This window comes from Eschrichtius robustus, chromosome 2 (assembly GCF_028021215.1).
Source record: "Eschrichtius robustus isolate mEscRob2 chromosome 2, mEscRob2.pri, whole genome shotgun sequence".
In the NCBI taxonomy this organism is placed as follows: Eukaryota; Metazoa; Chordata; class Mammalia; order Artiodactyla; family Eschrichtiidae; genus Eschrichtius; species Eschrichtius robustus.
This window is the reverse complement of record NC_090825.1, coordinates 90,434,412-90,451,808: the sequence shown is the minus strand read 5'-3', so window position 1 is coordinate 90,451,808 and position 17,397 is coordinate 90,434,412. Positions and strand designations below refer to the sequence as shown.

Sequence of the window (17,397 nt, the reverse complement as noted above, 5' to 3'; positions counted from 1 at the left end):
AGAGATGCTGTGACGGAATTGGGGCAAGAGGTGCGGCCTGGATGAGAGGAGATCGAATAAAGATGTTTCCTAGAGGGAGTTGACGCGTGGGTGGAGCTGACGCCAGAAATCGGATCACAGCCAGAAATGCCCCGCCCCACACAAAGGCCCCAGCTCTAGCTCTTTTATTTCCTCGCTGGGCTGGTGCCCCGCCTGCCAGGAAGGAGGTATTAGAGGTTAGAGTTGCGGGATGTTTGTACATCTGGCTTTGCCTCCAGCACTTAGCGTTTTGGGTAAAATCTATTGAGAGATCTGGTTCGGCCCAGTGAACCCAAAAGTATTGTGGACGGCTAGAGCAAGCGTTAGAATAGAACATCGCGGGAGAAAATCCTCTTCCCCCCCCCTCCCCAATCCACCCCAAGAATATAAACTGTTCTCCGGGATTTAGGAATTAAGCATTTTGCTTTTCTGAGGCCACAAAACAACTATAAATAGTTTTCTGTAGCTTTTTCTTTTTTTTTTTTTCTGCTGCATCTAAATCACTCAGGGTATTTAAATCCAAAACGATACTGTTCAAAATCGAGACCCTAGTTAAAAAATTAAGAGGACTTATAAAGAGAGTCTCCTACTACGTGGTTTCATCAGCTCCATGGGCTCTTCTGGCAGTATCTCTCCCCCTAGATCTGAACGAACCTAACATGAGTTCTTGCTGTGTCCCTTCTGACCTATTGGACTCCCAGGATTCTGAGGGCTTTCAGAAGAGAACCCTGACGCACTATTCTGAATCTTCCAGAAGCCAACCTTTTTAAAAAGTGATTATCAACTTCGCCTTGAGTAGAATGACATTCTTAAATTGGGTTGTAATGTGGCTTGGGCAAATGTATTGAGTCATTTCCTTAGTAAGTGTATCCAGTATTACTCGAATACTAATACCAAATTACTGTGTACCTAATATCAAATTAGTTACTGGACGTAATAAAAATATTTCTGTGTTCCTTAAGAATGATTGGCTCAAGATTGGGATTGGCTCAGGTCCAAAACATATTGTTTATTAAAAGAAGGAGAAAAAGGCCTGTGTGTGTATATATACATACTTCTCTTATAAAAACAATGGCATCTCACAATTTCACATCTACGTCAGTGGAGAAAGGATGAGTTATTAAAAAGAGGACTGTTGGGTAGCCACTTGAGGGGAAGAAACAACAGCCTCACCTCACAGCTTACTCCCAGATGAATTCCAGCTGTAATATAGTGTTTTTTTTTCTTTAGTTTTTGAAGATTGAATATTGGAAGAAAATAATTGGTGAATATTTTTCAAATAGTGGATTGGAAAACTGTCTAAAAGTGACAGCAAAGTCAAAAGCCATGTAGGGGGACTTCCCTGGTGGCGCAGTGGTTGAGAGTCCACCTGCCGGTGCAGGGGACAAGGGTTCGAGCCCTGGTCCGGGAAGATCCCATATGCCCTGGAGCAGCTGGGCCCGTGCACCACAACTACTGAGCCTGCGCTCTAGAGCCCGTGAGCCACAACTACTGAGCCCGTGCACCACAACTACTGAAGCCCACGTGCCCTGGAGCCCGTGCTCCGCAACAAGAGAAGCCACTGCAATGAGAAGCACACGCACCGCAACGAAGGGTGGCCCCCGCTCGCCGCAACTAGAAAAAGCCCGCGCACAGCAACGGAGATCTAGTGCAGCCAAAAATAAAAAATTAAAAAAAAAAAAAAAAAAGCCATGTAGGGAAAGAGTAATCAACCTGACCATATAAAATTTAAATTTCTACATGATAAAAAAGTAAAAACATAATAATCAAAATTTAAAGACAAACCACAAACTGGGAAAATTACATTTTAACATGGTTTAGACAATGGGTCACTTTATTGTAAAAAAGAGCTCTTACCAGTAAGGGAAAATTAGTAGAAATGTAAGCAAAGGACATGAAGAGGCAATTTATTAAAAAAAAGAAATGCAAATGGATAATAGCTATATGAACAAATATCTGCCCTCTAGTAACTGAGGAAAGGCAAATTTGAATAATAACCATTTTTTCTCTATAAAAATGACAGTGTTTAAAAGGGAAATGTACATTATTATGCAAAGTGAGAAAAAGCTCTCATTCATTTGTGGAATGGTATAAAATATAATAACGTTTTGATGGAGGGAAGTTTGGCAGTTTGTATCAAAAACCATAAAAATGATATCTTTTGACTCCTAAATCTTAGGAAACACATATAGGGTGTAAATATTTACTTATGCACATGTTCATGACATAATTGCCCATAATAGGAAAAATTGTCAGGATTTTAAATATCAAGTAATTCTTATGCATTAATAATTAAAATGGTACATCCATATGGTCCTTTAATCAACATACATTTATTGAGCACCTAACTGTACCAGGTACTGTTCTAAGCAATGTGGATAGAGTGATGAATAAGCCAGATGAAGTCCCTGCTTTGTTGGAACTGACATTCTTTTTGGGAGGCAAAAAACAGGTAAATATATCGTGTCAAATAATGAAACAAACATATACTATGATGTTAGGTAATGACATGTATTATATGTTAAAAATTAAATGATAGAGGCAGAGTTTTTAGATTGGGTGGTCAAGGAAGATTATTGAAATAAAGATTATTTCTCTGAGGAAATAATCTTTAAACAGATCTAAATGAACTGAAAGAGTGAACCATGCATGTATGACTATCTGGGAGAAAAATTTTCAAGGCAGAGCTAAGTATAAGGTCCTGATGACAAACTAGGTAGCCAGTGAGCAAGGACTCACTGAGAGCTGAAAGGAGGGCAGGGGCCAAATATTGCAGGGCCTTGTTGGTGATAGACAAGAATTTAGGTTTTTTTAAGGTGACCTTAATGATGTTCTAGAAGGACCAACCTGGCTTCTGTATGGGGCAAAAGTGGAAGTCTCTACTTGGCAGGCCATTGCAAGCTGCTGAGGTAAGAGATAGTAGTAATCTGATGGAGACTGATAGTGGTGAAGGAGGTGACAAGGGCTAGAGTCAGCATGTTTAAAGATTACAAGAGAGATAGATATCAAATGACAAGTGGACATGATAAAAATATTGTGCACAGTATGATTTCACTTTTGTAAAAATAATAATAAAGATGCACACACAATGAAAGGATATATGTTATGTCTGGGTGTAGGATTGCTTATGAGTTTTATTTTTTTACTTTGCATTTTCTAATTGTTCTAAAATAGGGTTTTTATTTTTGCTGAGAAGAAAAATTATTTTCAAAAAATTAATAGATTTAATTATGGGACACGGCAATAAAGTTCTTTCTAGATTATTAAATCTGTTCATAGCATTTAATCAGCAGTCTCTAGAGCACTATCAAAGTCCTTACATCCTATATTTCTTTAAAATCTTTCTAAAATGATGATGTTGAAATGGTCCAGAGTGTATGGCTTCAAACTAGTTTGAGAAAGACATAACACAGAAATTAATACACGTAATTCTCTATAGCATTTAAAAAGAATGGCCAATACGCCTTTTATGAGATTAACGGTATAATATTTGTATTATCTGTTTTGGCATAACAGATTACCCCCAAACCAAGCAGCTTAAAACCTTTGTTATCTCGTAGTTTCTGTAATTCGAGAATTTGGAAGTGGCTTAGATTAGTAGTTCTGGCTCAGGGTTTCTCACGATGTTGCAGTCAAGACTTCAACTTGGGGTACAGTCATTTTAGACTTGACTGGGCTTGACTGGGACTGGAGGATCCATTTCTAAGATATCTTGCAAAACTAATTGTGGAATTCTTGCTGGTTTGTTGTTAGGAGGTCTCAATACCTTGCCACATGGATCTCTCCATAGAACTTCTCAAGTGTCCTCATAACAAGACAGCTGGCTCCTTCCCAGAGCAAATGATCTTAGAGAGAGCAGGGATGAAGGCACACTCTCTTCTATGACCTAATCCCACCTCATCACTCCTGCCACTTTCTATACTGTAGAAGTGAGTCACTAAATCCAATCCATCACTCAAGGGGAAGGGATATAGCTTCATCTTTAGAAGGGAGGGTTATCAAACAATTTGTGTTCATATTTTAAAGTCACCACAATTAAACCATTATATAACAATTAATGGATAGAAGATATCGTAAGCACCAAAAGTTATTAGGAACATTTTCACACAATCATTAATAGAATGATATGCATTAAAATTTTTATCTTGTTCCTTAGTAAATAGATATGAAAGATTAGTTTTTGGGAAAAGAATCATATGATAGAAATATTTATAATCATGAAATAGTATAATAGATATTTTTGAGTCCAATCATTATTCACTTAGATTTGAGTCAAAATACAAGTGAAGATTAGCAGACTATTTTGACAGTTTTCAAGAGTTGGCACAGAATGACATGACCTGCTAAACAAAAGTACAGAACAAGCAGGTCTTCATTTATACTAATATTTTACTCAGAAATTCTGACACTGAATAAATTCAGCTCACAGGATAAAATAAAAATCATCTACATTTCTATTCAAGAATTCACCCAGCACTACCTATTAAGCATGTACTATGTTTAAGTCCCTGTATTAGGAACTGCGATGCAGCTACCATTTTCGAGGATGGAATCTGAAGATATTTAAAATATTTTATTTCTAGAGCATATATGTGGGCCAATAAACAGTTTTCACAGTAAGTTTTAATATGTAGTAAGCCAAGCCAAGCCCTCCTGTGCTTGCTTCTTTTTCGTAATTTTTTTTTGGCTAACCTGCCATTTATTTTTTCAGATGAACTTGAAAATCATTTCATTTTTCACTCTCACTCTCCTAAAACACACACACATACACCTTGAGATTTGAAGTGTACTCGCATAAAATTTATATGGTAACCCTAAGAGGTTTTTTAATTCTGTGAAACATTTCCATCAAGGATTCATGGTTTTCTATTTGCTGAGGGCTATATTTATGCCACTAAGTGTTCTCTTCCAAAAACATGATATATATTTCTATTTATTGAGATCCATCATTTAGTGTATAGTGTGGGTTGAGGATATAACTGAATTCCCCCAGCCCACAACGGTGGAACATCTTTATTTTACACTCCTTTGTGAAAACTGAGAAATACCTTACTGCTTCTCACACTTCATTATTTTAAGTTGAATTATAAAAACTATAAACATATCATCTTGTTCGAAAATTTTTTTGCCATTTCCTTTTGTGGCCAAGGAAAAATTACCTTGTTTAGGTACATCTTGTTTTAGGGCTCAATATAAATTCTTCCCAACTTTTACATTTTTTAGTTCTTAATTTTGATTAATGTCTAAGTGATCTGTCCTTTGGTTTACTTTGAGTGGTTTAATCTTAAAGTATAAGAAAAATAGGGGATGAATTGGTGAATTCTTTCTTATATAATCAAGTTCTTTAGTTATCTTCCCCATAGAATTCATGGGTAACTACTTGTTTCTCTAAATGCTTAGTAGAATCAACTGATTTTTATATTATGATGAAGAATTTTTAAACTAACCTGCTTTTTATTCCTTTGAGAGTAACCTGTTTAACAGTTTGCTTTTTTTATGCTTTTAACATTTTTCCTAGATGTCTTGGAAAAAAAAACCACACACACACAGACACAAAACCCCAAGCTGTTTTTAAGTGCAGCAGTCTTTACACATTCATTTTATTTGAAATATGGTAGGAACTCTTGATTTGCTATCTCAAGTCTTTTTTTTTGGATTAAAGAAGTTCCCCCCCTACTAATTCTTTAATATTACTTATATTTTCTCTCTTTTTGAAACACGTTCTGTGTGAGTTAGCACTCTAGGATCTGCTTTCTAAGAAATATCTTCATAGTCTCTCTCAATTTCACTTTTGTTCTTACCCTCAACTTACTGCTCAATTAGGAGGATGTGTTTCAGAGAAGCCTGGGATCAGCTACTGTAATTTATGTTTTTTTTTTTTAAACTCTTATTTGAAAATAATTTATTTTTGAAGTCTTTATTATTACTATTTTTAGAGCATTTCTAGGTTCACAGCAAAATTAAGAGGGTAGAGTGATTTCCCATTTACACCCACCCCTTCCGCCAATGGATAGCCTCCCCCATTATGAACATCCCCAATCAGAGTGGTAATTTGTTACAACTGATGAGCTTATATTGACACATCATAATCACCCAAAGTCCATAGTTTATATTAGAACACTCTTGGTACATTCTATGGATTTGGACCAATAATTTTTGTTTTAAATATCAAAATGTAGTTTAAAAAAAACAAAAGACTTATTTGGTGCCTATTATGAACAGAAATAATTCAGGACTGATGTATTTCATCAGGATTAGTTAAATTCTCTTTTGAAGTTCTTAATTTTTTTAAGGCAATTTATTTCACCAGGACAATCCCCACGCCTTAGCTTTGAATTGAATCACAATTGCTCTTAGTGAAACCCTTGTGAACATTAGTGGAATATTTGAAGTTGTTCGCCCATTAATAGACATAGACATTTTGTAAGAATTTAAATTGGATAATTTTTTTGTATACTACCTTTAAAATTAGGCATTCCTTTGTGTTTGAATTCGCCCCCCTGTGGTTAGTACATATAGAACACACTGAAAGCTTGGTTTATCCAATTCCCTCATTGAGAAAGACACTGGCGGGTCTGGAGTTCTGTGTAAAAGGGGCTCACGAACAGCAATTAAATTAAGACATGGCTACCTTTGTATAGCGTGCACACTGTTTTTATTTTTATTTTTTGACTTAGATTTTTCCCCCTGTGGAGGAGAGGCGAGGCTTTGGAGGAGGCATTTAGACTTTGAGGAGACACTAAACCACCGCCAAGGCACTTCTTGCCTCAGCTGCTGGCCCGACAGCCAACACACAGTATTTAAAACGAATCATTACCATGTGCTTTATGATTGTATTTTAAAGCTAATAAAGGTCTTTCACACTTCATTGCGTCTATTCGTTCGAAAGCGAATACAGCTGTGGTGAGGGCGGGGAGGGGAAGGTGGAATTGCACTAACAGGTCCTGATTGGCTAAGCCCTGGTCAGGAGACTCTAAAAAGGGCAACCTTCCAACTCTGAGAGTGACTTTCACAGCGTCCTTAGCAACCAGTCTTGGTCCCCAGCGACCCCGAGCACCGCGGTGAGTGACTACTACGTCCAGCTTCTGATGACTTGAGAGCTAAGGTTATTGCCATATTCACCATCCCGGGGCAACAGGGAGGCCCACAGAGACCCACAAACGGGAGCACCGAGCCTTGTTTCTTAGCGTCCCGTAGCGCTGGTTGTTGGAAGAAACCTTTGCTTGTCACGCTCCTGGCCCAAGCCCGCCATCCAGGCCCCTCCTAAGAATCTAGGCGAGCTCGTGGAGACACTCCAGCGGGGGCTTGAGAGAGAAAGTGGGGGATCAGCCACCAGTTTCGCTTATTTGATAGTCTCCCCAGCAGAAAGCTATTTCCCTAAAAGAGGTGGGTCAACTTTCTGATTGCTATCGGCTGGGAAATTCTTTTAATTTCCTCTGGACTCGGGCTTGCTTTTCCTCCGGGGACCCTTAACTCAGAATCCCGCTTTCTGCGCTGGACGATTTTCAAGTCCTTATATTCTTGGTGAAATGGCAGCCCTCCCCGCAGACTCTTTTGGATTTCAAAAAATTTCAAAAGTTTGGGGAAGTGGGGGTGGGGCGGGGGAGGATCCTTGAGGATGTGAAATAAAAGGATTTTTATTTTTATTTATTTATTTTTTTAAATTTTATTTATTTATTTTTGGCTGTGTCGGGTCTTCATTTCTGTGCGAGGGCTTTCTCTAGTTGCGGCAAGCGGGGGCCACTCTTCATCGCGGTGCGCGGGCCTCTCACTGTCGCGACCTCTCTTGTTGCGGGGCACAGGCTCCAGACGCGCAGGCTCAGTAGTTGTAGTTCACGGGCCTAGTTGCTCCGTGGCATGTGGGATCTTCCCAGACCAGGGCTGGAACCCGTGTCCCCTGCATTGGCAGGCAGATTCTCAACCACTGCGCCATCAGGGAAGCCCCTAAAAGGATTTTTAAAAAGGCAATTCATCTTGAGAAAAGGGCACAAGTTATCTATTAGGAAACATTTCTGGGAGGGGGTAAGGTGATGGTAGGATTCCAGTTTTTACCTTCTCAACAATGTATCTGAATGGATTCTACCTTTTTGGTTGTCTTTGGTCAATTAACCCTTGTTCCTTCCTGCAGGTTATAGTCTACGTCTTGTATTTCCTAGTGTATGTTACCTATCCAAAGGCTTACTGTAATTTTAATATTGTCTAGTTCTCAGAAATTATTTTTTAAAGTGTACCTTTCCAACCTTGTTTCAACTGGCGCTTAAAAAAATACACTAGGGATTAATGTTAAAAACGTAAAAAAAAAATTCTGGGTCTATGCCAGATAGGTATAAAACATACCTTATCCATACTTAAATTTGACTATTCTCTAGATCCTGTCATATATTTATAGAATGTCATTTTGATCACATAATTTTCTTGGGCATTTTTTGCCCTCTGAAATCACCTGGAGTCCTGTAATGGAATTCAGTATCTTCACCTGTGATAATGTTGATTTACAGGCCAATCCTTTTTCTCTAGATTATAATTTCTTAAAGAAAGGGACCGTATTTTAATTGTCTTTGTATCTCTCAAACACAGGGACCTCAAACATCATTAGAACTTTATTTTTGTGAAAACTGAACCAAATTGAATTTCCTAAATGACAACCACTTAAAATGAACAATGTGGGTACTATTTGGTAGTGCTGAAAATGGTCAAAAACATTCTTTTATTTCTAGTTTGTATGTAAGTGCATGTGTGTCTGTGATATAGTTTTTTAAATTTCATATTGTATGTTGAGTGTTGCAAATATAAAGCACTGGCATACAACGGAAATCCAAAAAAAGAATTCATAGACAGTTATATCCATTTTTGCAGTTCTTTCACAAACCATTCATCGCATGAGTAGTTTGCATCAAAGCCAAATGGCTTCCTATGGTGGGTATCAACCTAAATAAAGAGGTAAATTGAGGCAAGCTGGAATTACCAGACATTGAGTTTATTCGGGAATAGCAGAGGAATTTTTTTTTTTTAAAGGAATTCCTTTTTATTTTTATTATTTATTTTTATTTATTTATTCATTTTTTTTTTTTTTTTTTTTTGGCTGTGTTGGGTCTTCGTTTCTGTGCGAGGGCCTTCTCTAGTTGCGGCAAGCGGGGGCCACTCTTCATCGCGGTGCGCGGGCCTCTCACTGTCGCGGCCTCTCTTGTTGCGGAGCACAGGCTCCAGACGCGCAGGCTCAGTAGCTGTGGCTCACGGGCCCAGTTGCTCCGCGGCATGTGGGATCCTCCCAGACCAGGGCTCGAACCCGTGTCCCCTGCATTGGCAGGCAGACTCTCAACCACTGCGCCACCAGGGAAGCCCTAGCAGAGGAATTTTAATTCGGGAAATACAAACCATAGCAAACTACAGATGAGTCCATTGAGGATTTGCTGTGGGCTGTATTTTTTGCGGAGGGAGTCCAAAGAGTGGGAAATCCCGCCAGAGTCTGATCAGTAAATTCATTGGCTTAAGGATGGGGAAAGATTCTTGGTGGATATTCTTTGGTCAGGAGATAAGTTCTGGTTTTCTGTAAGTTGGGCATTTATGGGAAATCAATAGTTTTATATTTCTGAGGGCACATGTGTGAGTCTCTGGTTCCATTTTAGATCAAAATCCTTTCAGTAAGTAAACGAGATTTAAGATATTTAACCAAGTCAGAACAAGACTATCATTTAAGTATCAGCTCATTGCAATTTTCCTGAATAAATGAGTAAATAAGTGACTCATGAGAAATGAATGGAAATAGTTCATGTTTAAACTTTAATGGTACCTTTCAGTTCATTTTCCTCATTGTCCAGGGCTTTCTTGGTCATACCTAAATAGTTTAACCACTTCAGTTTTCAGTGTTTTGAATATTGCTATTTCACATTAATTATGGATTATATTTATTTCTGGAAAAATGTCAATTACTTTATTTACTAGTACAAAGATGAAAAGACATGAAGTATTTATGAATCATAGTTGGACCTATGGTGCAAGAAATATTTCTGTAGTTTCTTTAAATTGACTATGTACCCTCCAAGCCTCTGTTCTGCTTTGCTGGTTGGATATTCAGTTTTACTTTTTACTAAGCCTGCCTCTGCCCTGGGGTTATACAAAAGTCCTGGGTGCTTATGTATCAACAAAGCACTGGAGGGGCACCAGGGGACATTGGGCCAAATGTCGCATCCATATGGTCCCCTTTGTTTTGGCATTCCTCTTTGGGACCACAACTAGGCCAGGGGAAGATTTTATGCCTCTGCTATGCTATGGGGTCCAATCTCTCAATATTCAGTGCCCAGACATTTCTTTTGTGACACCGTCACCTCCTGGGGGTGCTGCTACAACAGAGGAGTTGGCTCTGAATGACCTCTGTTATCTCCATTCAAGTCTCAGGAAAATCTCTCTCTCTGTTATTGACCCTCTCAGATTAGGTGGGCCCCAACTAGGACCTTTCCTTGCCTGGTGCCATTCATGCCAACTGAAGGAGACCAGGTTTGGCAAAGCAGAGCGGAAACTTTATTCATTGATCAAGGAATGGGGAAAGGAGAGATCATGCTCTAAAGACCTCTTCTCCTCCAAGGGAGGAAAGCAGGAAGCTTTTAAGAGGTCACAGGTGGGTGCGCCATCAGAACTCAGGGAAAGGGGCGGTGATTTTTTAGAAACAGCCGGAGCATGCGCAGGCCTTTGGGCTCCTGTGCACACGGCACTAATCGTGCATAGCAGTGCAAGCGCCCCTTTGGGCGGAGGTCTTAGCATGATAATGAGGCAAAGGCGACTTTCCCACACTTCGGGTCTCATCTGTGCAGGCGCTGCCCTCATGGTCAGGCTGGAACCCATTCAGGTCAGTTGACTGTCGCTATCTTGGGCTTTTCTGGCTCAGGCTAGTTCTGTGGTTTATGCAGGCGTCTGCTTTAGTTTCTGTTAAGTAAGCACAGCTGTGAGCATTGATGAACCAATTGTGGTGTGGAAAAAAGCAAGAAAGTAGGTTGGCCTCGGTACAAGTGTGGGGCTCGGTGACATCTCCACAATCCTAGGAGCTTTTTTCCTCCCTACAGGGCACCCGGTGTCATCTCTACAATAAAGTTAATTCTTTATTTTTGTGTTTTTAAGTCAGGAAAAAGCCAGTGACTTCAGGCAGTTTCACCTTTCTGCCTTGGAGAAATTCAGGCAAGAAAGAAAGGGAAAAAAATTATCTATCTGCTCAGAATAGAGAAGGACAAATCAAATGGGAGAGGAGTTCTTAAAAAAACAAACAAACAAAAAAAAGATTTCATACTTAAGAGGTATCGGTGATACCCCATCACCCAAACTTCTCTGTTACAAACTAAACATCTTTAGTTTTTTTTAACTATTTGCAAAAGGGACATGGTTTATATTTCCTCACTTTTTTCCATCATGCTGAAACCAAGCAGGACCCTGTGGGACACTCCTGGGTACAAAACCCTTCCCATGTCCTGTTTCTTGTTTGTAGGAAAAAGGTTTTCAGCCTCCCAGACCTTCCCTGAGTTCTAAAGCGTAGATTCAAACAGTTACTAATTAGGGGAGTTTGGGCTTTTTGAGCATGAGCTGCTCGTTCTCCTTGCTCGGACCTGCAGTAAACCTTTCTCTCCTCCAAAGTGAGCGTTTCGGTTTGTTTGGCCTCGCTGTGCATAGGGCACACGAACTTGGGTTTGACAACAGTGGGGATGGAAGAAGAGTGAAATGATCAGGAAATTTATGTTTGGAATAGTTAATCTGGCAGTCATGTAAAAGATGAGCCTAGAGGAAGAGAGATCAGAAGGAGACTGGAAGATAAGAAGTCAGTGTATTAATCTAGAACCAAGATAATGGCATCCTGATTTAGGAGAATGGAAGAAGGGATGAAAAGGAGACTGAATTAACAGAGCTCCCTTGAAGAAAGGAATATAGTGACCAATAGTGCCTCCCCAATGATTTGATGCTTCATGAGCCGGGGAACAACCTGAAGCCAGGTGAGGCTAGACAATAACCATGAAAGGACTATTTACATGGAGCCTTGGTTTCTTATGACTGTGAAGCTGGTGCATAGACCCTAAATTGTCTAGCTTTAGACTTAATTTTTTTTTTTTTAACATCAGAGAGAAATACACCTCTATGTTGTCTGAGGTACTGTCATTTTTACTTCTGTTATATGTCACTAAACCGAATTCTAATATATGTTCTCTTATAATCTGATTTTTATTGAGGTAAAATTTGCATATAGTGAAATGCACAAATGTTCATTGTACGATTCAGTGAGTGTTCTGGGTATCTGTTGCTGGTAGCAATCACTAAAACTTAGTGGCTTAAATAATTTTTTATCAACTCTCATGGTTCTGGAGTTGATTGTTCACAGCTGGGTAATTCATACTTGGGATCTCACTTGTGATTTCAATTAGATGTCAGCTGAGGCTCTAGTCTTCTGAAGCCTTGACTGGGTTGGACGTCCACAATGGCTCACTTACATGCCTGGCACTTGCTGCTTGCTGTCACCAGGAAGCCTGGTGGGGCGCTCAGGTAGAGCTATCAACCAGAGTGCTCACACATGGCTTTCCATGTGGTGTTGGTCTCTTAGCATGGTGGCTGGACTCTGAGAGAACATCTCAAGAGACCTAGGAGGAAACTGCAAGGCTTTTTTTTTTTATGGTCTAGCTTCCTATGTCCCAGAGTATTATTTCTGCCATACTCTGCCAGTCAAACAAGTCACTAAGTTAAGCCCAGAATCATGGGGAGAGTGAGTTAGATTCCACCTCTTGTGGGATAGTGACAAGGCCACATTGCAGAACAATACACAGTATGGGAGGTATTGTTGTACCATTCTGAAAAATGGAATCCGCTACGCTGAGTTTTTTGATACATATATACACCCATGTTACCCCCAATATAAAACATTTCTATTCAGTCCCTACTCCAGCACTCCTTCCCATCCTCTTGTGGATCATCACCATGTAATAGTTGTTGAACTTCATGTATATGGAATCATGCAGTATGTACACTTTTGTGTTTGGCTTCTTTCATTCAGTGTAATATTTTTCACTCAACGTATTTTTGTCGCATGTAGAGTAATTTTTTTTTTTTTTTTTTTTTTTTTACTAGTGGGAAGAATCCTATCACATAAACGTATCACAAATTTGTTTATCCATTCTCTTACTGATGGATGTTTGAGGTGTTTCCAGTTTGAGACTCTTATGAATAATGTTCCTATAAACATTCTTGTACATGTCTTTTTGTAACATTGTTTTCATTTCTTTTGGAATGAAATTTCTGGGTCAAAGGATAGGTATGTGATTAACTTTCTAAGGTGGAAATAGATTTCCAAAGTGGTTATGGCTTATTTTCACTCCTATCAGCAACGTATAAGAGTTCCATTGTTCTACACCTCACAAAACCTGGTACTGTCAGTTTTTAAAAAAAATTTAGCCATTCTGTTTGAAGTGAAACAGAATTTAATTGTGGGTCTAATTTGAATTTTCTTGAAGATTACTGATTTTGAGCATACTGACTTTGTTGATTTTTCTCTCTCAGATTTTGTTCTGATATCATTAATTTCTGTTCTTAAGAATTCTCTTCCACGTTTGGGGAGTATATCTTGTGGTTATTTTTCCTGTATCTTTTGTTAGCTAATGAATTTTTAACCTTTCTTTGTTGTTAGAGATAAGTGTTTAACATTTCCTCTGAAGTGCCACTTTTGTTGCACTTCACAAGTATTTATATGTAACGTTTTTGTTATTTAGTTTTAAGTGTCTTTGAAATTCCATTTTTTTGTTTTGATCCACAGGTGACTTAGAATTGTTTTTTATTTCCAATATATGGAGGGTTAATTTATCTTTTTATTACAATTTTCTAATCTGTGTTTTGATATCAGGATTATAATCTACTCATGTAGATTACCTACTCTTTGTAATTTAAGGCTTGCCTTAGGCTAGAATGTTTAGATAATTGTACTTGTGTGCTTGGGAAAAATGATATTCTCTAATGATTGAATGCAGAATTCTGTGTCCATCATATTAATTATACGATTTAAATCTTCTATACCTTTGCTGATTTTCTTTTTGTTGCCTACTGGACTTACAAATAGTTACGAAAGCATAGCTCACACTACATTTTACTAATTTATTTTCTCAGAGCCACACTGACTAACTATCAATACTTCTTTCTCTACCCATATACAACCAATTCCTAATAGCCTTTCATTTCCCCTTGTACATTAGCTCAGGGTTTTTTCCCTTATAATTTCTTGGATTTCAAGATTCCTTCTTAGTCCTACGAAGTTGCTTTTAAAGACAGGATCCAAAGCCTATGTTAATTCGTCATCTTTTCTGGAACTGAAACCCATATCACTAATTTTTCTATATTGTTTATTCATACATCTTTTTAAATTGAATATAATCTATATTTTGTATGTGCAGATTCTTAGATTTTTATGCAGGTATTTTTCAAGTAAATATACTGTTCCGCTTTTCCCATGTTTATGCCTCTTTTTTCCTTATATTTTTGTTGGCTAGGAATACCTATAAAATGTTGAAGAGTGGCAATAATAATGGATATTCTTGTGTTGTTCTTGGCTTTTTAGATAAAGCTTCTAAAGTTTTCTTGTTAATTATCATGATTCTTTTAGTTTTTCCTAGATACCTTTAATTAAATTGAGTAAAACTCCTAATCCTAACTTGTAGAGTTTTTGTTTGTTTTTATAATCATGAGTGGAAACTGGATTTAATTGAATTATTCTTTGGCATCCATAAAAATATTTTCTACTTTTTTGCCTTAAATCCATCAATGTTATAGTCTACAACAATAGATTTTATAGTATTAAATTATCTTCACTCTACTGAGACTAACCTTCCTCAGTTATAAAGACCTATTTTTTATTGGTATTGCTGGTTTTGGTTTCCTTATGTTTCCTTAAGAATTTTTGCAGCTATGTTAATAGGTAAGATTTCCCTATGAATTTATTTTCCCATACTGACCCAGATCCTGTAACCTTGGATGATCTAAAAATTTATTTCTTTTTGTATAAGATCTGATAATATTGTTGAAACTCTAAAAAGGCATAAAAATAGTAACATTATGAAAAACATTAGAAAGTTATTCTGGAGAGAAAGAATGAGCATAAGAGTAAAAGAAAATGACTAAATAATTGTATTAGCAGTCTTAAAGTAGTTTTTGTTCAAGTGTTCTGGTTATTCTTTTGGTGTTAATGTTAGATATTATGTCTTTTTTTTGGTTTATTAACATTTAGAGTAAATTTGATATATATCATATACTATATCTATATATAAATATGGTGGCCTTGTGATTTTCAGTTAAATGCTGAGAAAAATTGATTAAATCTATGTAATTGTGAACCAGTACTTTAAAATATGTTATTATAGGGAATTCCCTGGCGGTCCAGTGGTTAGGACTTGGTGCTTTCACCGCCAAGGGCCAGGGTTCAATCCCTGGTTGGGGAACTAAGATCCTGCAAACCTCATGGTGTGACCCAAAGGAAAAAAAAAAAAATGTGTGTATGTGTATGTATGTATATATACACACACACACACACACACACACACACACATATATGATTATAAAAGCTTAAAATCATGCAGAAAAGAAAAGTTGGGAGACTAGTAGATGAATCCCCATTTACTTTTAACCCAGATTTAAAAATTATCAATTCTATCCATACTTTGTATTAATTACGTAATAATTTTTTCTAAAGTGTTTATTACTTAACACATTTATATGATTAGTTAGAAGAGTATTACACAAAGAACAAATAGTAATGAGTTGTACTCTCTACTTGGATAATAAGGACAGAAGACACTTTCATATTCATGTTTATGTTTATATTTATATTATAGATGAGGAAACTGAGACATCTGGAAGTTAAGTAATTTGCACAGTAACAGATGTAATCTGTGCTGGAAACAGAATTTAAAGTAAGCTGTTGATTCCTGCGCTTGCACACTTATCTATTACACCAGGCAGGAGTCTGATAAGGAGACTTCACAGAGGCAGGGAGACAAGCCAAGGGAGGAATGTCATAATAAATGAAAACGACATTTATTTCTAGAAGGGATGGTAGACAGAGTCATTAACTATAGAGGGATCAATGAGATCAGTACTGAAAAACTCATAATTGAATTGTCCACCTGGAGATCATTGTCAGCCTTGGAAAGATTATCTCAGCATTGGGATAACAGAAACTAGATTCCAGACGTGTTTTGTGCACTGGAATAAATATAAGGGTAAATATCATTTAATATAAAAATAATGTCGGATGTCAAGTAAAAGGTAGAGCAAGCTGTTTATTTGCCCACTTAAGATAAATATGCAAGGTGAATATTCACAATCTATTTAAATTATTGAAAATCATCTCTGGAAGTTGGTAGAGAAAACATGAGTCACTGCAGACCATACTGTCTAGTGGAATGCTGTATACGCTAAGAAGAGCAAGAGAAGAGGCAGGTCTTAGAATAGTTGATGTCAAAAATGATGATTTTTAAAATTTATTTATTTATTTTTGGCTGCACTGGGTCTTTGTTGCTGCGCGCGGGCTTCTTATTGCTGTGGCTTCTCTCATTGTACAGCACAGGCTCTAGGCATGCGGGCTTCAGTAGTTGTGGCTCGTGGGCTCGAGAGCTCTAGAGCGCAGGCTCAGTAGTTGTGGCACATGGGCTTAGTGGCTCCGCAGCATGTGGGATCTTCCCGGACCAGGGATCGAACCCGTGTCCCCTGCATTGGCAGGCGGATTCTCAACCACTGTGCCACCAGGGAAGTCCCTGTTTTTTTTTTTTTAACCTTTCTTTTCAGAATTTGAGGGAAGACTTTATTTAAAAAGATCAATTTTAAGATCTTTTGATCCAATCTTTAAGATCAGTTTTATTCACATAAGATTTTGTTTCCATTTCAATCCACAAACTCGGTCAGTATCCTGCATTTTTGGGTACCATAGAGAATAAAAGGATATTTAAATTGTAAAGATCTATTTAACTTATAAAAAAGCTCATTTTTACATTTATATCACATTTTGCTGATTCAGGAAAGATGATTATTTCTTGACAGTGATCTAAATGTGAAATAATCCAATTTAACAAGTCCATTTTAATCTCTTTACATTTAATTGTGATTTCCCAGCAGTATAAATGAAATGAGTTTTTGTATTTGATAGCATAAAACTAAAAATAATTTGGCCGCACTTTAATTTTCTATTTCTGTTTTAAGGTGATCTGGGTGTTACTGGCTCTGGTCCTTGGACTCTTAAATCAATAGAAATTGATGAGGCTAGCTGAAGAATTCAGGCAGCACAAGGGAATGAAAACAGAAACAGGCGCCCTTGCTCACTGTCCCAGAGGAGGGTGGGCTGGTTCCTTAAGTGGGGTGAGGGTTAGGGGTGGA

The 17,397-nt window shown here is 37.8% G+C and overlaps 1 protein-coding gene across 1 annotated transcript in view; it reads left to right on the top strand.

Annotated features, from left to right (window-relative positions):
- Nucleotides 1–6,043: 6,043 nt before the first annotated feature.
- TMEM232 (transmembrane protein 232) overlaps nt 6,044–17,397 on the top strand; it is a 275,976-nt gene continuing 264,622 nt past the window's right edge. Inside the window, exons 1-2 of the mRNA XM_068534862.1 lie at nt 6,044–6,065; nt 6,986–7,079. Of these exons, the coding sequence (XP_068390963.1) occupies nt 6,044–6,065; nt 6,986–7,079 (116 nt within the window). The remainder of the gene's footprint in view (nt 6,066–6,985; nt 7,080–17,397) is intronic.